General features: G+C 33.2%; 1 protein-coding gene across 3 annotated transcripts in view; it reads right to left on the bottom strand.

Annotated features, from left to right (window-relative positions):
- The window catches only part of FSTL5 (follistatin like 5), an 862,438-nt gene that overhangs the window by 108,057 nt on the left and 727,651 nt on the right, over nt 1-26,730 (bottom strand). For 2 of the 3 annotated variants that reach the window (XM_044680057.1, XM_044680058.1), the window contains exons 10-11: nt 16,357-16,383; nt 8,013-8,131 (exon numbers count right to left, since the gene is read on the bottom strand). In XM_044680057.1, coding sequence (XP_044535992.1) covers nt 8,013-8,131; nt 16,357-16,383 — 146 coding nt within the window. The remainder of the gene's footprint in view (nt 1-8,012; nt 8,132-16,356; nt 16,384-26,730) is intronic. The other variant, XM_044680059.1, reaches the window with a different exon arrangement.

Genomic DNA, 26,730 nt, shown 5'->3' with positions numbered 1-26,730 from the left:
AAAGGAGAGAAGAAAGAGTAACTGATGTAGCTCCAAAGAATCCTACCAGACTGGTGATCACAAGCTGAAACCTGATGTAATCTGACTGTAGCAAAATTGAATTTTTATTTAGAGCAAACTAACTGCTTCTTCACAGAGGCTTGGAGGATGTATTATACTTTATAATGGATTCAGTTGATATCTAAACTTTTCTGGTCAATGAGTTATATAGAGGAATGCACATTTCCTCTCAGTATTAACAGCTTATATGAGGAATGTTTTTAAAGTCATGGTTTTAGCTACTGTTGGGAAGAAAAGACCTTGGGTGTCCTTATTTTTCTAAGTTTGCTTTAATAGTTTTTCCTGTGTGTTAGTTAAAATCACCTGGGGTTCTATTTGGAAGGATTGAACCTCAATATAATGTTTGACAAACTTCTGTGGACCTGTGGGGGTCCTTAAAACTACATTTCCCGTGGTCCAACGGGTTTCATGGGTTTCCGGTTTTGGATGACGTATTCAAGGTGAGGGACTGTTTGAAATTAGGGGGAAGTGACTTGGAACTTCCTCTTTAGTTACCTGAGCTAGAGGAGAGAGGAAAGTAAATGGCTGAGGTGAGGTTGGAATAGGTTTTTTCTTACAGGCTTGTGGTCAGTTTATCTCTATCAGCATGGCTTTTATTAAAATACTATTCTCCCTTTTGATCTCGGCCCTCATCATTTTTAATCATAACACCTGAAAATCACTACATTGTTGTCCTTTTTCTTTTTCTTACTTCAAACTTCAAGACGATCTTTGTGGGAATACATCAAACAAACCCATAACAACAACGAAGCACAATTTGGTAGACCCCACCCTTCTACTTATAAGTCTTTTCAAAATCCATGAAAATTATTTGTGAAGGAACCAATACAGTCTGTTTCTTTCCTGTCCATTGGTTTAAGTCTCATCACTTCTAGCTTGGACTATTGAACAGCCTCGTAACTGCATCTCTTATTCCTATTCTACCACAATTCCCATCCATCCTTTATCCAGTTGCCATAATCTTGTCAGATGTAAATTGGGATACAGTATCATTGTATCTCTGTTTGTTGTTAAAGTTGTTAAAGGCAGTTGGTTCAGCTAGGTTTGAGCTAAGGTTCTTTGTAGTCCTTGGGCCTAGTTAAAAAATAACCTAGTAAAATTACTTGGAGACAGTCCTATTATCAAACCTATTTAATAAGCATTGAAAAGGTTTAAGGTAGGAAAGGAAAGGTAAACAAAGGTTTGAGGATTAGGATTAATTCTCTAATCTAAAAACGGATCTGAACTTTTACCCACACCCTCTTGTTCTCAAGAACTTTCTTCTTGCTCAAGTTTCCTTGATCCTCCTTCCCACTTCTTAATCTATTATAATTCCCAGTCTATTCTAAAATACACTATGCTTATTAATAATCTTCTTTAGTATAATTAAGTTTTTACACTTTTAGCAAAGTTGAAGGATTCAAAATAAATGCACATAAATCATCAGCATTTCTATATATTTCCAACACATCACAGCAGCAAGAGGTAGAAAGAGAAACACCATTTAAAATTACCCTAGACAATATAAAATACTCAGGAATCTATCTACGAAAATAAATACAGGAATTATACTAACATAACTACAAAACACTTTCCAAAAAAGTAAAACTAGATCTAAACAAATGGGAAAACATTGATTGCTCATGGGTAGTATGAGTTAACATAATAAAAATGACCATTCTACCCAAATTAATTTACTTATTTAGGGCCATACTTATCAAACTACCAAAAACCTTTTTTACTACATTAGAAGAAACTATAACAAAGTTTATTTGGAAGAACAAAAGATCAAGAATATCAAGGGAAATAATGAAAAAAAAATGTGACGGAAGGTGGCTTAGCAGTACCAGATATTAAGCTATACTATAAAGCAGTGGTCATCAAAATGATACGATATGGTACTGGCTAAGAGACAGAGAGAAGGATCAATGGAATAGACTTGGAGTAAGTGACATCAGCAAGACAGTGTATGATAAACTCAAAGAGCCCAACTTTTGGGACAAAAATCCACTATTTGACAAAAACTGCTGGGAAAATTGGAAAACAATGTGGGAGAGATTAGGTTTAGATCAACATCTCACACCATACACCAAGATAAATTCAGAATGGGTGAAAGACTTAAATATAAAAAAGGAAACTGTAATTAAATTAGGTGAACACAGAATAGTATACTTGTCAGATCTCTGGGAAAGGAAAGATTTTAAAACCAAACAAGAGTTAGAGAAAATTACAAAATGTAAAATAAATGATTTTGATTATATTAAATTAAAAAAATTTTGTACAAAGAAAAACAATATAACCAAAATCAGAAGGGAAACAACAAACTGTGAAAAAATCTTTATAACAAAAAATTCTGACAGAGGTCTAATTACTCAAATATACAAGGAGCTAAATCAATTGTATAAAAAATCAAGCCATTCCCCAATTAAAAAATGGCAAGGGACATGAATAGTATCAATAAGCACATGAGAAAGTGTTCTAAATCTCTAATAATTAAAGAAATGCAAATCAAAACAACTCTGAGGTACCACCTCACACCTAGCAGATTGGCTAAAATGATAGAAGGGGAGAGTAATGAATGCTGGAGGGGATGTGGCCAAATTGGGATGTTAATGCATTGCTGGTGGAGTTGTGAACTGATCCAAACATTCTGGAGGGCAATTTGGAACTATGCCCAAAGAGTGATAAAAGGTTGTCTGCTCTTTGATCCAGCCATACCATTGTTGGGATTGTACCCCAAAGAGATCATAAACAGACTTGAATGAAAATATTTATAGCTGTGCTCTTTGTGGTGGCAAAAAACTGGAAAAGGAGGGTATGTCCTTCAATTGGGGAATGGCTGAACAAATTGTGGTATATGTTGGTGATGGAATACTATTGTGCTCAAAGGAATAATAAACTGGAGGAATTCCATGTGAACTGGAAAGACCTCCAGGAACTGATGCAGAGTGAAAGGAGCAGAGCCAGAAGAACACTGTACACAGAGACTGATACACTGTGGTAAAATCGAATGTAATGGACTTCTGTACTAGCAGCAATGCAATGACCCAGGACAATTCTGAGGGATTTATGGAAAAGTATGCTACCCACATTCAGAGGAAGAACTACAGGAGTAGAAACACAGAATAAAAACAACTGTTTGGACACTTGGGTTGATGAGGACATGATTGGGGATGTAGACCTGAAAAGACCACACCCATGTAACTATCAATAATGTGTAAATGTCTTGACTGACTACACATAATAAAACCAGTGGAAATGCAAATTAGCTACAGTGGTGGGGGTCGGGGGGGTTGAGGGGTGAAGGGGAAAGTAAAAACATGACTTATGTAACCGTGGAAAACTTTTCTAAAAATAAAAAAATTATTAAAAAAAAAAAAAGGTTTTACTGTCTGTGTAAATTTCTCTCAGCTTTGAATCTCTCTCTCTCTCTGCAAACTGCCACTCTTCAGGCCTAAATCAGGCTCTGGGCCTAAGACAGGCCTCAAAATGGCCTTCCTCTGTCAGCAGCTACATGCAGGAAACACATTCTTTCTCTCTTCTTTCTGATCTTCTCCACAACCTTATTCCTGACACTCCAACCTGCTTTCTCCTTCAATTGTCACTAAGTTTTCCAGTTCTTTCAGAAAGCTGAAGGACTAGCTTCCTCCCAAAGCAGACACACCTCCAGGAGAGAGTGGGCAGTTGGATCCCAGCAGATTTCAAGCTCCTCCAGATTCTCCTTCAGGAATCCTCTCCAAGATTCTGGCTGTGTCTTAAAGGTAATCTGACCCTAATCAATGCCAAATGCTTATTTTATTCCCAATAATCTTCTCAAGGCATAGATCTGACACTTACTCCTTTGATCAAAAACATTTAGCAAATCCCTTTTGTTTCTAAGATAAAGTTCACATTCCTTAGACTGAAACTTAAAGACTTTTCTAATCAAGCTTCAGTCTTTGTTACATTTTTAAGAAACTTTTTCCCCTCTGGGTGCCAGTTTTCTGTGAAGTCTTTCTGAGCTTCTTTTTTTAAAAAAAAATTCACTTTTTATCTTCCTTCAAACTTTAGTTTGTATTACATTTATTTTTGCATGTCTTTTTTGTGCTCTGATTTATCCAAGGAGGTAAAATGGGATTGTGGAGGTGGCCTGCACCAAGGATACAATGATCCTTTCTGGGGATGCTAATAAGGGCCAGTGAGATTCCAGAAGTCCTTCTGTCTTCCTTTAGTAAAATCTATCTTGTATTAAGAATGGAACAAATGAAGTTCCTCCAACAAAATGTTGATCTTATAATGGAGGACATGGTTCCAAAATGTCTTTATGGTTTATTTTGTTGTCACTGTTCAGGATGATATATTTTATGTAAATATTATTTTTTTCTGAAGTACATATAACATATTTCATTTAAAGGGTCAGTTGCCCAAATCATAACAATATAATTTGTTAGCAGTTGTTTAAATATCCCTGCTTCTAACCTTTGTCTCCAGGAAAATGCTGGTCTTATCAGAAAGGCCATGATTCCAAAGCCTCCCCATGGTTTACTTTGTTGTTGCTGTTCAGTCGTAAAAAGTATTTTTTTTTCTGAAATATAAGTATTTCAGAAAATATATATATATATATATATATTCAGATATATACATATCTCATTCAAAGGGTCAATGATGGATAAATGATAACAATTTTATTTGGTAGCCTTTGTCCAAATATCTGCTTCTAATCATGTCAAAACACCATCACTTTTTTATTTTTGGTTTTGATGAGTCAACTTTCTCAGTTTAATAATTTTCTTTAAAGAACCACTACTTGCATTTCAGGAAATAGATATTTCATAGCTCAGGCTGCTTGTCTATGACAGATTTCTATCACCTACTGACAGCATATCTCAAATAAAGAGATAGATTTTTGAGACATGAATAAAATTCCTTCTAAGAGTTGAATCTATGTAATAAAAGCCCGGAGGTGACAATGTAGTGACAGAGTAGCTAACCTCTTCAAACAAATCACCTTCCTAATTTGAATCTTCCATATATTGTCTTTCTGGATCAGATTAATATATAGCCTCCTAAATACATCTCTATTAACTTAAATATTACAGAAACACAGCAAGACCACAGTGCTGCCGAAAAAAAAATGTGTTCAATACAGATCCAATTTAAATATCTATCCTAATTCTGTATACGCTTTGATATTTACCTTTTATGATGAGAAATGAAACACCATGAAAACAACTTTTTTGAAAAGGAATAGAATGTTATAAAATTTTAAATTAAACTAGCATGGGATATTGAATGGATAAATAAATGAGTTATTTTGATATAAAAATCAGCTAATGTTAAAAATAATAATCAAATGGAAGTGATAAAAATGCTACATGACACTTTTTCTTGTTCTTATTTAGAATACTAGATTTTCTTCTATTTGTCTAGGGAAATTGGGCAAAAAATAGCTAATAATAGTACTTAGGTAGCATTTTTAACATGTGATCTCATTTGAGTCTCATAACATGTCTTTCAGGGAGGTTTTATAATCATCTCTTTTGGAGATGAGAAAATTAAGTCTCAGTGGCCAAGTCACTTAACCAGGGACATACAGATAGCAACTGTCTAAAGAAGAATGCAAACTTAGTATTTCTTATTCCAAGGCCATACTACTACCTAATTTCCTGCTATTGGCTTCTCATTCCCTCCTAATTTGCTCCTCCATTATAATGATGCATTGTGGAGATGTCAGACAATGGAACAAGCACAGGATTTGGAATCAAAATAATGACTTTGTCACTAGCTATGGGACTTTGAGCAAGTCACTTAATTTCTTAGTTTATTTTTCTTGAAAATGGTGGATTAGACTAGACGATACACTCTTTTACTGCTCTAAAACCATATGATCTTTCCAGAAAAATCAGACTTTGCCTTAAGTATTAGGAATGTGCCTTATGGGAAAGGGGAGAAGATAGAATGGATTTACTCTGAATTATTTAGCACTCAGTCTTCTTACATTATCTGAGGTTCCCAGATACTTGTGGGCTATTGCCATGGTATTCTTACAATTCATCATGGTTTTGGATTCCAAGATTTCTATATATATTTCATATCAGAAATTTGATTTCTGATATGAAATTAGCCTATGAGCTATTTAGATTGGTTGATTTTGTTAATTAAAAGAAGTAACAACAATGCAAAATTTAATCTTAATTCCCTCTTAATAAAGAACTAAATTATAAATCACATGATTTTGACTACAGTCATAATGAAGGGTCAATAGACGTGATTATTTTTGAAATGTAATTGATACAGCTTTTTTTTTTCTAGTTCTATTTCTAGATTAATGCTAAAAACACCACCTCAACAATTTGTTTGGTATTATTCAGATTGGCCACTCACATAATCCCCACTCAAGAATAATTCTTATTGTTATTCAATCATTCAGTTTCAGCTAATTCTTTGTGGCCACCTAGCTGCCTCATAAGCAAACATGGGTTAAATGGATTGCCCAAGGACACACAGCTAATAAATGTCTGAAGCTGTGTTTATACTTAGGTCTATCTGACTCAAGGCATAGTGCTCTATGCACTGAACCAATTAGTTGCCTCAATAAATAATTATCATATTTCAAATTGATGTAATTCTATAAAAAAACCTATTGTCTTATGTTTTATATTCCACATACTATATCATGTAGAGAACATTAGAAATTTCAGCATTTCTCTACTAGTAAATAAACAACAGGAAGGAATAAAAAACACTCAGAAAAGTCATCTATTACAACTTTCTCACTTTACAAAAGAGTAAACCAAGAATTAGAGAGTAAAAGTAACTTCCCACCCATCTCAGAGCTAGTAAAGGGCCAAATATCCTAATTTTCAGCCCATAGATCTAAAAACAGACAAAACAATTTTATTGCTGACTTTTGTTGTCCTGTTCTCAATGAACTTTTCCCATAGAATTATTTCTTATTAAAAAAAGAAAATAATTAAGCAAAACAGACCAAAAAAGCAAATAAAGTTCACCAATTCTTAAATTAAAGATACCATTCTATAGTACTTATTGGTTTACCTTGGAGTTAAAGAAGAGAAAATGTCAAAAAGTCTACTAATCCTATATTGATCTTTTAAGTTACATGGAAAGTAACAGTTTCGAGTATTATATTTATAATAAGAAAGAGTAATGAATTATTAAGAAAAGAACATTTGTATTTCATTAATATATGTACATGAACTTTTACAAACTCTTATTGGTTCAAAATGACTTATGACCTATTTGCAATACAGATAGTGTAAGGTACTGAGTAAAAATAAATTTATAGAATTCATGTAATCAAAAGCTGTTTTTGTACATGGACACTACATTAGCTACTTTGGAAAGAAGTTTCAAAAATCGTGTGGTCACTTAAGTGGTATGAAAAAATATATATCCCTAGTCTCTTAAATAACGTATTTCACTTTGTTTTAAAAAAAAGAGTAATGATTAGAAATGTACATTAGACTTATGACGAAAAATCTATCGATAGAATGAACCATAGAATGAATAGAACCCATAGAATGAACCGATGGCATCTGAATATAGATTGAAATATACCATTTTCACTTTATCTCCTGCATGCTTTTTCTTAAGTAATTGATGTCTTCTTTTACAACATAATGGACATGTCTAATATGTATAGCAGGATAGCACATGTATAACCTATATCATATTACCTGTCATCTAGGGGAGGAGGAGAAGATGAAGGGGAGAGTAGAACATTGATTGCAAAGTAAGAGAAAATGAATATTAAAAATGTATCAATATGTAAAAGAATAAAAAAGGAAAACTCTGGGATTCTAATATACCAAACAGTATCCCAGGCTTAGCAACTGAATAGAGAAAGTGCCTGCACCACTGATTCGAGTTCAGTCTTTAAATATTATACAAGGGGTTTGACACAAACTTATTTCAAGTTCCCCCTTAGCAAAAATTACTGAGTAAAACTGCATAGGGATTTGCAAAATACTTGCCTGAAATCCAAGTAGCTTCTCGCTGGGTTTAATATGCCTCTGAAATTCACATTCTATCGGCTGTATCACTTTGATTCCATCTTCATAAAAAACATAGAACATGTTCCCAATTCCCAGACCTTAGGAACAAAAAAATCTATTTGAATGTTCAACATAAAACCATCAAAAACATATTCAACCTGAAACTCAGAACATCCCCCTACCACTGGTAGGAGATCAATTTATGAATGCATTTCTATTAATAAAACAAACCCCATAGAATCTTTCATTGTACAACTAAAATTATTTTGTAATGTTAGACAAAAATTCTGATTTCTTCTTGTAATTCATTGGTTAATTGAATAAAAACCCAGTGATATTTTATCTCTAAAGCAATAATAGTCCCAATATCAAACAAAAAACTCTAGAATTAAGTAAAATAAGGTTATTTAACCTACATATCTTAGATATCTTTTGATCAAGAAATTAACGCATCTTTGAAAGACTGTCAGGCACCCTGAATTTGTATTATTGTGCTCTAATTAGAATGAAATATATATATGTATATATGTATATATATAAACATGCAAGGATACCTGTGTATACATATTTCCCGTATGTGTAGACATATATTTTATATAGATATAGATATAGTGCATGTGTATTTATATATGGATATTTGCATGTAGCTTTATGGCAGGTCCAAAATCATGGGCTATGCCTAATTTTCCCTTGTCTCACCATTGTCATATAGCCAGGCAATAACTTAAGGTTACAATTTATTATGATTGCATACACTGGTATAAGGTTGCATTACATTATGGTTGCAAAGTGATTAAATTTAGAATTCTGAATGTCATATGAATATATATTATATGTTTATAATATGTATATATTATATGTATATAATATGTTCATATATTATATAAAACACTGTTGGTGTGTCATGATCTGTCCAATAACCTTCTAGAAGACCCTGTATAAATGGGATAAAGTTGAACAAATGGAATTGAATCCTCATATACCATCCTATAATCTAAGCCACAGCTCAGTCAGGTTTCAACCAGATTTCTTTTCTGAACTTGCTTTAACACTTTTGCATACATTCAGCTTTTGTTCACAACTCACTCTGCCCTATTCAAGTGTTCCTGGTACTTAGCCCAATGTTACCATGTTCCATCTGGTCTTTTTCCAGTTATATGAAATATTTTTTTCCTGAAAGACAATGGTTTACTCTATCAAATACTATGATTCTAATCAAATTTTACTCACTTAAGAAATTGTATACTTCCCTTTGTGAGAGAAATTGAAATGAATCAGAAAAGTAAATCAATTGTATGGAATCAAACTTATTTAAATACAGAATATTTCTCAAAGAATTAACTTATGGAACTGTTTCTTTTTAAAGTACAGGGATAAAAGAAATGAAAAATTACAAAATGAGAAGTGATGTTGTGTGAACCTGTGGGTACTTATGATTACCAGACTTAGGAGAGTCAAAAATAATGAATGCATTTTTTTTACTACCGATTAGATTTAAATAGAGCATTTTAGCAAAATGTGGACTCCTATGAATTTCACTTCTCCTTCAAATCATAAAAATAATATTATTCTACCAATGTTAATGGCATTGTAATATTTAATATGTGAAATTTTTTGATGATGATATAAAATTAAACTACATTTACTAAGATCCATCTACACACACAAACACATTACACAGGTATGCATGCCTGCATAGACATTGATTTTTCAATGGTCTTCACACCTGGAAATAATTGGTTGAATTACCTGAATTGTTTCAAATCATTGTTAAGTAAAAGGAAAGTTTAACTGCAACTGTGTTGATTCTTAGCCTATATTTCAATAGCTTACAAAGTATGAATCACTTAGACATAAAACCAAAACTCAATGAACCTGATTAACCACATATATGAAGAAAGACTTATACAGAATAACAGACATTTTTAGATTTCTAGTTGCTTAGGGTGACTTGTGGCTAATGAATTGTTCATCTTGGCAGCTGAATCTTTTTGAGTTTATTGATCTGATTATGATAAAATTAAGAATACTGTCTAAGAAGCTATTTGATGAAGTTTATGAGTAGAAAAGAAATATCATAATAGAGAGAGGAAAGTCCATGTACTATGAAAAACCTGAGTTCATCTCTGCTTCTGACAAAATCAAGCTTTCAGCTGTTTAAAAGTTCCTAAATTTTTTTCTCCCAGGCAACCTTTTAAAACTGAAAATTATAGGTGAGTTGCTTTTCATCCAAAGATTGAGAATTTCCCACACTGATGAAATTACAGCTTCAGATAACATTAAAAAAATTTCTTCTTAAATATTTTCCATGTCAAGTGATACTAGTTCTTATCTAGAATCTAGCATAATGAGTGCCTCCCAAAGAGAAGTCACTTAATAAATATCTGCTGATTTTTAATCAAATAAATGTCATAACAAAGAACATGTGATGCCAATATACATCCATCCATCCATATAGCCTTTCTTCCAACCAACTGTCCATCCATGTCTGTCTAGCTCAGGGGTCGGCAACGTATGGCTCTCGAGCCATATCTGGCTCTTTTGAGGGCCAGATATGGCTCTTTCTGCTGGAGCCATAAAGTCAATTTTTTTTTTCAGGCGCTGTTACAGGAGCGCACTGTGAGCACTGTATGGCTCTCACGAAATTACATTTTAAAAAATGTGACGATTATGGCTCTCATGACCAAAAAGGTTGCCAACCCCTGGTCTAGCCTATCTATTTGTTTATTTGTCTATCTATCTATCTATCTATCTATCTATCTATCTATCTATCTATCTATCTATCTATCTNTGTTTATTTGTCTATCTATCTATCTATCTATCTATCTATCTATCTATCTATCTATCTCTCCATCTGTCTGTCTATCTATCTATCTATCTATCTATCTATCTATCTATGTATCTATCTATCTATCTATGTCTGTTTCTCTATTTATATATGTACATATGCTTACATGTATTCTTAATTCTACAGACTTTCTATCATATCTAAATTCAGTTTTAGAAAATTTTGTCTTCAGTTCTATTTACCTTATATGAAAAAAATCAAAGAGAGAATTTATGTCTGATAATTGCTCAATGTACTAATATTATTTGTACATACAGAAATATGTGAAGACCGATTTTCTAGGTTAATTCTCAGATGAAGTCATACAATAGTTATTTTGCAAATAGGTAGTATCTGATCAGTTAATCATGGATAATATTTACAGATACCATTGTACTTCATTTGTTAATTGCTAAGATAATGTGATACTTCATAATTTCTCTCATATATAATTATACAAACAAATGGCATATTGAAAAAATCTTTTTAGCTGTTATTTCTAATTTGAGAAGTGAATAAAATAAATATTCAGTGTAGCACAAATGCAAAATTCAAATTGAATACATCAGTAATCATATTTTCAAAAATGTTAGTATATGCAAGTAAAATTTCTACTGAAAAAAGCCCCATAATTTAATGAGTATAGATCAGAAGCTATTTTTCTCCTTAAATTTTTAGAGGTCTACAAGAGATAAAACAAAGTTAAGTGACTTGTCCCAGGTCTCCCAGAAAGCAAATGCCAAAGCAGGGATTTGAAGCCAGGACTTTCTAATTCCAAACACATTTTATTCTTTATACCACTCTGCTTCTGTGATTTCTATTTGAAAATATTTCCCCCAAATTTCTACAAAATATTGACTGAGAAATCTGAAAATGTATCTGTACAAGTCATTTTACCACCTCTTCAAATCCATTTTGACTTTTGTGCTCCTATATTATATCGATTTTCACAATTTGCTTCTTAATCAAGTTCTTATCAAATCTTATATTTTAGTCTGTAGGGTAAAGGCTTCAGATCATATGAAATTTATAGATTTATTAAACACTAGTTTGGATTAGGCTTTCAAAAATTCTTGTAATGATCTTTTTTTAAGAACTGTTGCATTGTTAGAAGTTTTTTCAGCAGTTAGTGTCTGGAATATAGAAGACCCAAATTATTTGTTGATTAATTGCTTTACTGTTTATACAGAATAATAGGAAGCATATGTGATTTATATTTGGAGAATTTTAAATTTCTGTCATTTCCCACTTGAATCATTTTGGATAAGTTACTTAACTACTCTAGGCCTTTAATTACCCATTTGTAAAATGATAGGTTTAGGGTAGATGACCTGTAAGGACCCTTACAACTCTGAATCTATGATTTTTAGATTCATTTTAAAATAAAGCTATAATGTTAGATTCTGAGTTTGGATTTGAGAAAATTCAATTTTGTTTTATGTAAATTCTTACTAAGGATATCCTGATGCACAGTGACACTTGGCTGATGTTGGAGAATACATTATGGGGAATATATAATATGAATTAATTTTATAATTCTACAAATTATTTAAATATACAATTCAATATATATGTGTGTATGTATACACCTGTGGGTATGTTTGTTTATATACATAATGATATATTTTGTGTATATTGTGTGTGTGTGTGTGTATAAATATATATGAATTCAGACTGACCTGAACTGAAACTGAAATTCTATTGGCATGGGCCAATAATGCAATGTAAAAAGGTACACTACTTAATATTTGTTTTCCTCTACTCAAATTCTCTCTTTACCAGTGCTTTATATGATAAAATGCTGTAGTTATATATTGCCAATAAAGGTAAATAGAGTTTTGTTTTCAACTCTAATACCATAAATAAATGCAATTGCATATAGAGTTTCTAGATAGACTTAACATAAGCATTCTGTTTTATACAAGTTTTTAATCTATAATCATTTTAGTGTGTGTGTGTGTGTGTATGTGTGTGTGTGTGTGTGTGTGTGTGTGTGTGTGTATGTGTATTTAGGATAGCAGAAGTTAGGAAGATACACTTTCATTTTTTTAATTAGAAAAAATTTAAGTAAATATGATAGTCATTGTGGCATTTTCAGGTATTGCTGAATGAGAGATGGGACTAATTCAGTCTAACATACATTCCCCTTTCACTTCATTTTCACTATGTACAGGTCACTTAACCTCTGAGTGTCCAAAGAAAATCTCTAAGACTAAATTGCAGATTAGTTACTTACATATTGGGAAAGAGCTCATGTACGATAGAGATTATAGAAACGCAGAATAAAATGTAATAAATTCACCTGGGCAGCTAAAATGAGTTAATGATTGCTTCTCTCAAAAGCTCATGTCAGGTCAATCAGAACAGGGTCATAACCTTACGATTATTTTTACACTTCATCTAGCTTTATAACTCATGGGACTTTTCTGTGTTGGAGATCAGTTTCTGGAATGATGGCTGATAAGATGTTAAAATAGCCAACTATGTAATTTTAGCTAGCAGAGATTTTGGAAATTAAAAAGAATTCTCTTCTCATTATTACTGTCCATTTTTCCCAATTACAACTAGAACTTACCATTTTTGAAATTCAGAATTTATTCTTTGTTATTTCATTTGATGAGGAAAAATATTAGGGATAAATACCTAAGGAGTATCCATTTATTCCAAATAGTTCAGTAATAGTGAAATTAGATTTTCATTTCTACCTTTAAATTCTTAGCTCTTAGTCCATGAACTTATTTAGATAGATAGATAGAGAGAGACAGACATACAGTTAGACATAGAATGTTAGATAGATAGATAAATAGAAATATAGATAGATGGACAGATGGATACATACATAGATGGACAGAAGGATAGATAGATAGACATAGAGAGAGAGAGAGATAGAAAGATAGACACAGTGATAACTATTTCAGTGTAGTTAGTTTCTTTCATTTCTTTATGTACTTTAAAATATTATTCTCATAGTGTCCATAAGTTTTTACAAGATTGTTGAAGTGGTCATAGAACAAAAGTATTTAAACATCCCTGCGTTGAAAGTTTTTTGTTTTTTTTCTGAGATGAAGGAATGTTTACATTATTATGAGTTAACAGAATGTTTTATGACATGAACAATTTTGGATATAGAAACTAAATGTATTATGAAGACATGTTATATTCTCTTTTTTATGCATACTCTTCCCTTGTACCTTATGGAACTCCAAAGCTTCCTTCATAGCATAATTCAGGTGTTATCTCCTAAAAAAAGGTCTTTCCTGATCCCTGCCCCTACTGCTGATTATTAACACTCTTTTGATGTGGAAATAACTTTGGATACAATTTGCATTACTTCTCTTGTGTTTATGTTATATTTCTCCAATACTATGCAAGCTTCTTGACAGCAAGACTCACTCTTTCATTTTGAGTTAGTATTACTATTTCCTAGTTCCTTGCACATAGTAAGAATTTGATTAATTCCAAATTGATAGTTTATTCTCATCAACCTGTATAGATTTTTGTTTTCTTATTTTTTGTGAAGACATATATCATAATGAGTTTTTTTACAACACATGAGAGGCAGTGTGGCATGATGGATAGAAAACTATCTTCCTGAGCTGTTGTGTCATATCTGAAATCTTGTCATTTCAAGCCATTGATCTCAGTTCTTATTACACAGAATGACTCAAAAATCTCCCCCTTTTTTCCATGTGATTTTCCCTTTATATATTTAAAGACAACTAAGATGTTTTCAGTGAACTCTTCTCTTCTCTGGACAATTTCCTACAAAGCTCAGCTGAAATCAACCCTTTAGTTAAAGTTTGACACTGTTCTTACTAAAGTGTGGTACACAGACGTAGATACACTATTCCATATATGGTATGCCCAATAAAAATTACATTGGTACTATTAATTTGTTTTGTCTCTATAATAGGTTTTTATAAATCCAGCATATGTTAAATTAGCTGCAGTGGACAGGGTATAGGAAGGCTTGGGTTTAAATCCTGCCACAGACGTCCTAGCTGAGTGATGCTGGGCACTTCACCCCTGTGTCTCATTTTCTTCATCTGTTAATATGAGGTAATTTGGGTTCAGTGACCTTTAGAGTCCCTTTTAGCTCTTTTAGTCCTTTTAAATGTTTGATACTAAAATGTTTCTATTGAGTTCAAAATATAATATCATCCACCTGCATCCTTCATATCTATTTTAATTTTTTCTTATAGATTATATTTATTATTTCATAATTAGAAAATTAAATTTTCAGTCTCTCATTCCTCTTGAATATCTTTTTTCTCTAGTCATTGTATTTCAAAATCATTTTTTCTTGAAACTTTTGAAGTCTGCTTTCATAAATTCTGCATTTCATGACTGGCCATCCTCAGCATTTAAGTATGATATTATTAATTTCTTGCAATATTCTCCTCCTTTTAAATTCAGCAATCAATTCTCCTTTATGGATCTGAATTAAATCCAGATTTGCTTTCATCTAATCTTCTATTTGAAGAAATTATCACCAAAGAAAATGAACTTTCAGCATATATGTTTTTGCTGAAGTTTGTAATTACTTCTAGATATTGACTATAATCACAATGTGTTTTAGGGGAAAAAAAGCATATTCTTGTGTCAATATGTTACATTTGAGCATTCTGTAGTACATGTTCACAATCACATGACTTTTGTTCTTTTTTTTAGTCTTCATCAAAAGGTCACTGAGATTCTGGTCCTGCTTGCTGGTCATTATGCCTCAAATCTCTGGCTTGTGCTTTTCTTTAAAGTTGTGCATTTCTTTAGCATTAAGAAGTTATCTAGCATCTCATGTTTGATCTAAAATCAGAAGGTGCTGGATGCAAAGACTAGCTCTGATACTTAAAAAAAAAACTCTTATCTTCTGCTTTAGTAGGAATTCTAAGACAAAAGAGTGGCAAGGGCTACTCATCTGGGGATTATGTGACTTTCCCAGGGTCACACAACTAGAATGAATCTGGGTCAGATTCCCAGACCTGGTTCTCTATCTATTGAACCATGCTGTTATTCATATTCTTAATTTTACTTTAGTGCCACCCTTCTCCCTATGTCCCCAAGAGGATTTTTACTTAATCCTATTAAGCCACCAGTACACTGAATCCTGGGCCAAAAAAAATTTTGTCCTTATCTTAGTGAAATAGACTTTGCCTCTTGCTAGGAGTCTATGTTCCATAGCGCAAATATCCCACCCTAAACAAAGCGTCGGAGGTTAATATTTTGGTCTTACTTCTTTGCCTCTACTTGAGACTCTTTTTAGTATCTCAAAGTGTTTATGATACAGTGATTATGCTTTAACACTGAGGTCACATCTTCAGGCACTGTAAACAAATGCATTTAAAGGCAGCGTGCTTATAAAAGGACACTAAGTGAGGTGAGCTAAAAACATTAAAGCAAAATAATGACAGGCAGTCTGGGGTAATTCAGATAATTACTACAACTTGAATAAGTGCTAAAACAGTCACAGCAATACAGAAAAGTAATTTGTACAAGTACCTTCTTCTCTCCATAATATGTTAGCGACTGCAGCATGTCAAAAAAAAAAAAAAAGAGAGAGAAAAGAGAAGAAATAAATGAAAATAGAATGAACACAATAGCATATCAATTCCCATAATTACTGAAGTGGGCACAACCTCTGGCCAGGAAAGAAAATCTACAGAGAAGCAGTAACAGTGAATTAACCAAACTAATGTAGATTAATAGAGCAGTAACCTATCTAGACTTATTATTATTGCTCTATGAATTTCCCCAAATAACTTCTTTGGAGTAAAGATTCCATTAATAAACAAAAAAAAGGACATTTTATGCACCATTAAAACAGTAGTTCATTATACATGTTTATGTGTTACATTAAAAATTGTATTAAAAAGTTGTAATATGATATTTCATTAAGTTAATTGTCACCAACAGTCAATTCTGAGGGCAAAAACATTCACTTGTTGAAGTTCTTGAGTCAGCTAGGTGGCAGAGCAGACATAGTTCTGGAATTGGAGTCAGGAAGATCTGAGTTCAGATTTTACCTCAGACATTTACTATTGTGTAATTCTAGGCATTTCATCCCTCTTGGCCTCAGTTCCTTATCTATAAAATGGGAGGAATGACCTATCTGGCCATCCAACTCTAAATCTAAACTAATGGTCTTTACTCACCTGACATAATTTGAGCATTGTCAACATTTTTATAATTTTTCCCACAATTTATATTTTTCCTAAACTAAAAGAGTTTGAATATTCGAAATATTTGAACACTGTTCTATAGGGGAGGCAAAAAATGGTTTTAAAAATCAGTGTTTGTTTTTAACATAAAGTATGCTTTTAATGCATTATGCATTTTCATCATTTCATCCCCAGAAAAAATGGAAAATGAGTCTCGAACTAATTTTAATATATCGTTAGTGTAGTTTCTCCAGGTTGTAGGGGGAAATGAGTAGATTTGTGAAATAAGGGTGGAAACTTGCTAAATATTTGCCCAGTCTCATGATCACTGTCCTTATTTCTTCTATATACTGTCTACTCTTTTGTGGTGGGGGGGTGAGAAAAGAGATAAAGTAATTGACCTTTTGAATTTTTGAAGCTTCATTCTCTGGATTTTTCCTACACAAACATCATCTTCCTTAATGAAAGATGGCGTGTCACAGAGTGAAGAAGCCCCACCTCCCTGAGAACATGGGCAAATTATTTATCCTCTACCAGTCTTAAGCATCCCTGAAAGTTTTAGAAAGGATGAATTCTGCATGAGTTGAGGAAGTTACCACACCAACAAACCACAGATCCTAGAGCTAATGTTTGGATTTGACTTCAGGAACACAAAGAAATTAGAGTAAGGGAAATCAGGAAGAAAGTGATTAAAAAGAAAGATGAATTAAGAAAAGAGGGGCAGCTGGGTAGCTCAGTGGAGTGAGAGTCAGGCCTAGAGACGGGAAGTCCTAGGTTCAAATCCAGCCTCAGACACTTCCCAGCTGTGTGATCCTGGGCAAGTCACTTGACCCCTATTGCCCACCCTTACCACTCTTCCACCTAAGAGCCAATACACAGAAGTTAAGGCTTTAAAAAATTTTAATTTAATTTAAAAAAAAAAAGAAAAGAGGAGACAAGAGGGAAATGAGAACTGAAGGGAAACAGAAGAGGGATGAGCAAGCAATATGATTTTCTAGCTTTTTTAGGCTCTGAACTATACTCAAAATAACTATGTTACATTCCAGGTAAATACTTCTTAAGGGAACCTTTTCTGCAATTCATCCATGTCTAGAAATGGAGGCCAAGGGAACTGGTAAGGACATAGTTAGTTGAACTCATGCCATAGGGTTACTTAATCTGGCACCAGTGTTTCATCTAATATATTTGCCCTTTATATACACCATATGCTCAAGACACTCAAATCTTCTTCCAAGAAATTACTCCTTAAGGTGTTGTATAAAATATTAAAAACTCTATCTGCATCAGGTAACAAGATTGGAAAGCTTTGTGATATTTAAAGAACATTATCAATACAGCAGTTAACACCATCACAGGACACTACAATGCTGTATAACTCTTTCCCTTGGCTACTCATGTGTAAGGTGATTCGGCTGTTCAACTAAATGAGTTCTCTTTTGTCCTTGACTGAAAGAGTTTAAAGGTTTGAATTAGTTCAGTACCTTTCATGACAAACCACATTTATGAAAGGATAAAATTTTAATTTAATGTCCTATTGATTCTTTTCCCTTTTGATATAAAAATCAAGATGACTTTAGAAGGACAAACTTTAAAAAAAATAGGGTAATCCTAAAAGTCTAAAACATTAAAAATTGTAAATCATAGTAATGAGAAGAAAATGTGAGAGATGGTCTATTTGGAAACTATATGCAGGGAGTGAGAGAGGGAGAGCTAAGAGAAAAGGGAAGGGGAGAGGAGAGGATAGAGAGAGACAGAGAGAGGCAAGAAGAAAGAGAGAGAGAGAGTTAAAATAGTATTTTAAAGCTGATAGCCATGAGTGTATACTGACCTATGCTTCTGTATCAGATTATTGCTTATGTTTTTAAGAACATAAATATAGGAATAACTCTTCATTTTTTACTTGGGATTTTTTTCCTTTTCTTCCTCAAGAATCCTCCCTTAAAATCCACTGTCCAAACTCAGTTCAAATTCTTATTCTACTCCAGTAACAGTTCAGGATAAGATTTGTAAGTCTCATAGAGTGGTTAGCAAGAATGAGAGAGAATACATACAGCAATTTTTCCCTTTCTCTCACCATCTGTCTCTCTCTCTACACCTAACCCTATATCTAACATTTATCAGGAGCCTTTATTTCATTATCCAGTCATCAACTGTTTTTATCTCAACCCCATGACCTTGGTCCTTTCTTTTTCATCTCAAGGACTAATTGCAAGCCCTAAAAGATAATGTCCTTGAGACTTTTAAAGTCTGAGCATTCTTCTGAAATGTGGAAAAAATCTTAGTGTTGATATTCAGTACACAAAGACTCAATATTTTAAGCCTATGGGGATCTTTACCTTTCCTTTTAAGATTTTACATATTTTTAAGAAGTGGGTTGGGAAGAATTAGAAAATAGCAGGGGGGAAAATTAGGTTTAGATCAACATCTCACACCCTACACCAAGATAAATTTAGAATAGGTAAATAATTTAAATATAAAGAAGGAAATTATAAGTAAATTAGGTGAACATAGAAAAATATACCTGACAGATCTATGGAAAAGGAAAGAATTTAAGACCAAGCAAGTGATGGAGAATATTAAAAAAATGTAAAATGGATAATTTTGATTACATTAAAAAGGTTTTGTACAAATAAAATGAATGCAACCAAAATTAGAAGGGAAGCAACAAATTAGGAAAAAAATCTTTATAACAAGAAGTGGATTAGGAGTGAAAGGACCCTTTATTGTCCATGTTTCTTATTAGGAGTCTTTGTCACAAACATTAGAACACTTAGAAAAGGCTGTTTACTTATTCTAGAAGAGATGGGTAGGGCCTGAAGGTATGAAATTAATTTTAACTATATAATGGGCTAGAGTTACAATAGGTGGTAATCAAATAATTTTCTCATAAATTAAGGAGTTGTATATAGCTGACCTAGATAGAAGAGGAGCAGGACAAGAGCAAGAGAAGAGATTGTCAAACTAGGGCTTCTGTACAGATCAACCAATTTTCATCTGAATGAATTGCCTACATATTTTGGGCTGATAGAATTGCCCCTGGGATTACACAATTAATTATTTTCAATGATCCTTCTGCCTGAGTTACAGTTATGATAGCCATTTCCCTTTCATTACAATGTGGAGTTTTCAACACAATTTCCTCTAATAAATCAAACAAGATTTATTAAACATCTACAATGGCCAGTAACTGCCATAGTCCCTAGAGAAAAGTAAAGAGACACTGCAAAATATCTCAGCCCTTGAATTTAGGCAGTAAAGTTGCAAAAATAAATAAAACAACAGTACTCACCATGACAAAAACTTTATGTGAAAAGATATAGGGAACAAAAGATTTCCCCATCTCAACCTTATTGCTAACCACCTATAGAACTTAGCCAGAATTATCAATATTTTTCTTCTAGATAATGAATCAAACTTGAACCTAGCAGTCCAATGGAGACTCTTTTTTTAAAAATAATAACTGCCTAGAGGCCTTTAGTTACTCCTTAGATTGTAGACCTGGGGGCACTCTGCACAAATGAGATGACACTAATTAGGTTCACTTGAAGTTTCTATTTACAACATTAGAGTGAAATCAGAAAATATCCCCAAAAGCTGCTATTTTGTAAGGTCTTTAGTGGCTTTTCCTTGGGTTTCTTTTAAGCTGGGAATATGAGCTTATTAAACAAAAATTGTTTTTGCAGAGATGTTGTGTTTCTTCCTTTTCTAGCAACTTCCAATACTTTATCTCTCAAGGAACATATATATTTATTTGTATATTTATGTATACAAATCTGCATTTATATATGTGTGGATTTATATATACACATACATTTGTGTAATACACATTCCCTAGAAAACATTATATTTATTATTAGTGTATTTTAGACATAATATGAGATTAATTGGATATTGTGGATTAGCCTGGGAATCTAGCTGCCATTTCTGTAATTGTCTCTTTGGGGATTGATGTCCCCAAACCCAGCACTGCATTTTCTAATAAAATAAATGTATATTTATTTAGTATATATATATAATATGAATAAAATATATGTATATAATATAAATAAGGGACCTAGTATAATGGACCAAAATCATAGTTTTCATGAAAAAATAAAATTATTTGGATTTTCCATTTTGAAGATTCTATGAAGTTTCTCACTTTATAATTTAAGAAACAAATTATACTAAAGATTTGCTATTAAAAATTATAATCTGTTAATTTTACCTTCAATCAAAACATCTCCCAGATATGCCCCCTCCTCTTCTCTGACAATGCCCTTACTCTGGTGTAATTTCCTCATCACTTACTACTTAGAAAATTACAGCAGCATCTTTGTTGGTCTTCCTAAAGCAAAGGTCTGACCGTGTAGCACTTACCAATTGACCCTCTTCCAGGTTCACAAAACTCCAGTAACTCCTTCTCATCTTCAGAATCAGAGATAACTTTTTTTTTTGTTTTTAAAGTCCATCATAATGTGGCTATCACCTATCTCTCAGTTTTCTTACACTTTACTTCCTCCCCAAGTACTCATCATCCAGTGACACTGGCATCTTCATCCTTCTTTATTCATGGCACTCCATCTCCCAGGTACATTAATTTCCACTCACTTCCTTTCTACCTGCTTATCTTTGTCTCCTGCTTTCCATGGCTACCTTGAAGTTTCAGTTAAATTCATACTTTAGCAATAAGTCTTTCCTTGTCTAAACTTTTTTTTAATCCCTGCCTTCTGTCATAAAATCAATACTTTGTATCAGTTCCAAGGCAGAAGAGTGGTAAGGACTAGGCAATGGGGACGAAATGATTTGCACAGGATCATACAGCTAGGAAGTTTCTAGGATCACATTTGAACCCAGGACTCCCTGTCTCCAAGCCTTGCTCTCTTCCACTGAGCTATCTAGCTGCCCCTTCCTTGTTTAATTTTAATGTCTTCTTTCTGATATTGTCTCCAATTTATCCCCTTTGTAGATATTGTTTGTACATAGTGATCTGCATGTTCTCTACCCCATTAACCTATATCCTCCTTGAGAGCCAGAACTATTGAAAACAAAAACAAAAACAATTTTTTGGTATCCCCATCAATCAGTACAATGGCAGGAAAAGAGCTAACACTCAGTAAATGATCACTGATTCTATCATAAGACTATATCTTTGCATAGAATGAAATTGGGGTGGGGAGTCCAATAGCTGAAAACAATTGAAACACACAAAGAGTATATTGACAATGAGAAAAACAAATCAAATTATCCTCTTTCTGTTTACTGTTCTCATTTAAAACAAACAAAAGCATTCTCAGATTTTATAATATTTAAGATACCTAATTTGTAGAGTAAAAGCAATTGTAAAATGCTTTGCAAACCTTAAAGGGCAATATAAGCACAATTATTTATTATTATCGTTAAAGGTAGCAGAACATTTTTTTCAGGAGGATATAAGGTCTTTATTCAAGAGAGGAACATAAAGATAAAAGCAGAATTTTGAGTAAGGTAACAGGAGTCAATGAATAAACATACTATTCTTTCTAAACATGAATTGATATGTTTGTTATAAAAAAAAAGATTTGGGCTCTGTAGTGCAAAATACAGTTTAATGTTTCTTATCTGACTCTTCCCCCATCAAAATGTAACCTATGATTATACTAGATCAAAAAATAGCAAGTAAGGCATAAACCAGGGAGATATATACTGGCAAAAAGTGATTGCCACTGTCATAGTGGCACAACACCTGCACATTGTTCAACTGGAGGGAAGATTTCTGCTCACTGGTGAATACTTCCAGATATTCTGTTTGTTGATAGCATGATGTTCATTTCTTCAAGTCCAAAGAACTCTTTACAACTTCATCAAAGAAATATATGACCATTAAAAAAGATCTTCTTGGCATCTAGGTTAAAGTATTATATGGCAAGCCAGAATAATTGGATTCAAACCTTGACTCAAAAAGTTATCTAATTGCTTAGAGTCTCATTTTCTTTATATGTAAGAGGAGAATAACTATTTGAACTATTTCCTTCACAGACTTGTTTGAAGAATGTTTTTTTGATTCTTGAAGGAATATCCTAAAATGAATCATTATCATCTGCCTAAAAAATCCCATAGGGAAAAAAATAAGGTGATCTATAGCCTTTTCTCCATCAGCAAGGATGGATTGTTCTTAGAGATGCACAATGAACTGGTTTCAAAATTGAAGGGGTGGGGGAAGAGGGTTTCTTTGAATTGGAGAAATAAAAGTAGAAAGGAAAGAAGGAAATAAACATTAATAAGTGCCTATCACTGTACTAAGCATCTTATAAATATTATCTTATTTGATCCTCATAAAAGCCTTGAGAGATAGTTGCTATTATGAATCCTATTTTATAATTGAGGAAACAAGCAGAGGTTAAGTAACTGACCTTGAGTCATGCAACTCAGAAGTATTTAAGGCTGGATTTAAATCAGTTCTTCCTGACTCCAATATCAGCAATTTATCCACTGCGCCAAGAACTAGCTGCCTCTGTAGCACTTTCAATTATCTTAAACTGTTGCTTACAACAAATGTCATTTTATTTTTATTGTTTGTGTTGACACCAATATACTTCTAGGTATACTATATAGAGGTAAATGATGCAAAACTGTAATTTCAGAAGTATAAAAATTTTGGATGATCCAAAGGGAAATGGAAAGTTAAATGGAGAATATGAATAGGATGCAATAGGTTTCCACTGTGCCTACAAGAAGGGACATGAAGAAAACAATCAAGGAAACATACAAAGTTATAATCCAGAAAAAGAAGCTAGTCCAGGTATCAGTAAGCTGTATCCTTTATGAAAGAAGTTCTTGAACTTCTTTGGTAGATCCTGGAGACAATAAGGAGTCATTAGAGTTTGCTGAATGGGTCATTACATGATCATTGCATTTTGGCCATTACATAGTCATATTTGTGCTGTAGGAAGATTAATTGCACAGTTAAGTGGATGATGGATGGGACTGTAGAAGACCAGAGAGAGGGAGACCTTTGTGAAGTCTCAAGATAGTCTCAGACATCTCCTACCTGTGTGATACTTGGCAAGTCATTTAACCACTGTCTGTCTCAATTTCCCCACCTGTAAAATGAGGATCAGAATATCCCCTATCTGTAAGAGTTGTTGTGAGGATCAAATGAGATAATATTTGTAAAGCATCTAGCCTTGCATATATTAGGTGCTAAATAAGTGTGTGTTTTTTCATCTTCCTTCCTCTCCCTCTGCTTCTATGAGGGTATTTATGGAAGTATAAAAAAAAAGAATTACTCAGGATGAGAAGACCAGGAAGAGTTGTAATTTGAACTGCTAGAAGTAATGTCTGAATGAATGAGCTAATAAATCCCCTTAAGTACTGTGAAAAAAAAATAAGCAGCAAAGAAATTATATTGACTTAGGCATATAAGTTGGAAAAGTTAGTATTAAAAAATTGCAAATTCCTTGAATATTTTTTTCATTTTCACATAAAATCCATTTTGTAGAACTTTCCTTCCTTCTCCAGCAGTATATATTACCTATAAGCTTAAAATGATTGACCACACAGAAATACTTAAAACTTAATACATTTTTATTCCCTGTAAATTGAGACAAGTTTCTTAGGAGATCAAGGTCTTTTCAGATCTCTTGAACTAATAGGAACCAGGATTTAGAGACCTAACGTTTGGCTTTCAGTTATCCTGTTAGCTAATGCTCAAGTGCCATTGTTACAATTACATTTTGAAGCTATTGCCCAAGTAAAGTGACAAAACTTAGTATTTGGTTGTAGTATAGAGGTTCATTTTATTGAACATCTTTTTTTTGCTTGCTTTTAACCACATGGGGATGAGCATTTAGATCATTTTATAACCTGCAGATCTTTTTTTTTTCAGGTTAAACATTTTTAATTCCTAGAATGGGACCTCTTTGTGGGCAGGACTCCTTCCACCTCCCAGTTTGTCCTTTACTGTGCAAAAGTTCTAAATGTGGCAAGTAATTAATATATTTATGGATAAAGAAAGACGGGGTTTTTTGCTTAACACAATAGAACAGACTCTAGGTGTCCTCGACTCCAACTTTTCACGGTGGGATAGTAGCTGGTCTGTATCTACTGATGAGGCACTCCATGCTTTTGAGACGCTCACACATTGCTGATTTTTAAATTTTCAGTTAGCATCCTTTAAAAAACACCTCCTGTCATTATCAGAAAGTGGCCAGAAATACATAGCCTGTCAAGTAGTCTGGCTGCTTGATAACACAACAAATTAACTTCCCGTTCACTGCCACACTGAGAGAGAGGAAAAGAAGCCTTTATAAGGAAACCAGCAAGACTGTCTCAAGGCATTCCTATCTCACTGCTACACTAACTTTTAACTAAAAGACTTTTTAATCAATGACAGAAATACTTACTGAAGGGCTATATTCTATCTCATGATGATTCTACAGCTGCCTACATCCAAATTTTTATTTCTTAACACACAGCTATTTACGTAAGCTTTTTTTCATGCTCTTAAATACTTCTAAAAATCATCTATGAATCTGTACCATTATTTCCATTTTGAATGGAAAAAGTAATGCAAAATGAAATAGCATCCATGTGTACTTCAAGATAACAAAAGAAAACTTTTTTTACTAGATTAATATATTGAATCCATTAATACTGTTTCAATTATTTACATATTTTAAAATGATGTTTTTTTTTCTTTCATCTCCATGAATTTAAGACAAGTGTCAGGATATATTACTAAACTGAAAAATTCCAGTGGAGAAAATAATGACTGATATAGGAATAGCAGAAAGAGAACTATTCATTTTTATCCTCCTCTCCCCCTAATACTGGGATCTCTGTGTTAATATGGCAAGAAAATAGCAGCTGCTATTTCTCTTTCTTTGTCATCGCAGACAAAGAAGAAGAACAAAAAAGGGCCTTCAGGAGCCACTGTAGCACCTGTGGTTGCTGGCTCAATGGAAAAGAGAATGGGGTCAGCAAAGTTCAGCAGAAAAGTGACAGAGGACTCAAAAGAAACTAGGCCAGGTAGCAGCAGTGTGCCCAAGTGTGGCTGTGGGGAGGATGAACATTGGCAGCAAAATATGACAGCATTCTCGGCTCCAGCCTTCTGATCACACACTGGTGCCATGCACACGTAACTTTAATTATTGTTTGCAACTAAAAATAAAATGTGGTAAAATCAGGCTTTTAGAATGTCGTAGGAAAACGTTTTTGTGTCCCCACATTTTCTTTTTGGTGTATATATTGTTGGAGGGCCAGAAGCCTTGGAACACAATGGTCTCCAAAGAACTGAAAATAAGTGTCGCTGAGAGAGCAATGTAGAAGTTCATGATGGATACAAGGAAGCTACAATGCATTACAAGCAAGGAAGAAATCAAAGACATGATGTTACTAAAGAAACATCTGATAGAGAGAAAAAAAAATGTGCTCCAGTCATGAGGTAAGAGTGAGAGACAACTGGTGAAAAGACTATATGAATTAGGATGGTATTTTATTTAGGTGGTGCTAAAAGAAAAGGAGTAAATCTTCCAGGTTCTCAGGGACACCCTGTGGTGTGCTTATGGAAGGACCACCTACATTTGTGACTAAATTCTCTCTTTTAAAGGAAATAAGCAAATTTGCTGATTATACTAGCTTTTTTGGTTTTCAGAGAATACAGGATAACTGCCCTCTTTGGTTTTGAAGAATTAACTATATACCTATATAGGACTGTGTTATATATATATATATATATATATACATATATATATAT

Source organism: Gracilinanus agilis, chromosome 6, assembly GCF_016433145.1.
Source record: "Gracilinanus agilis isolate LMUSP501 chromosome 6, AgileGrace, whole genome shotgun sequence".
NCBI classification, from domain to species: Eukaryota; Metazoa; Chordata; class Mammalia; order Didelphimorphia; family Didelphidae; genus Gracilinanus; species Gracilinanus agilis.
The sequence above is the reverse complement of the archived record's forward strand: the minus strand, read 5'-3'. Positions and strand labels throughout refer to the sequence as shown.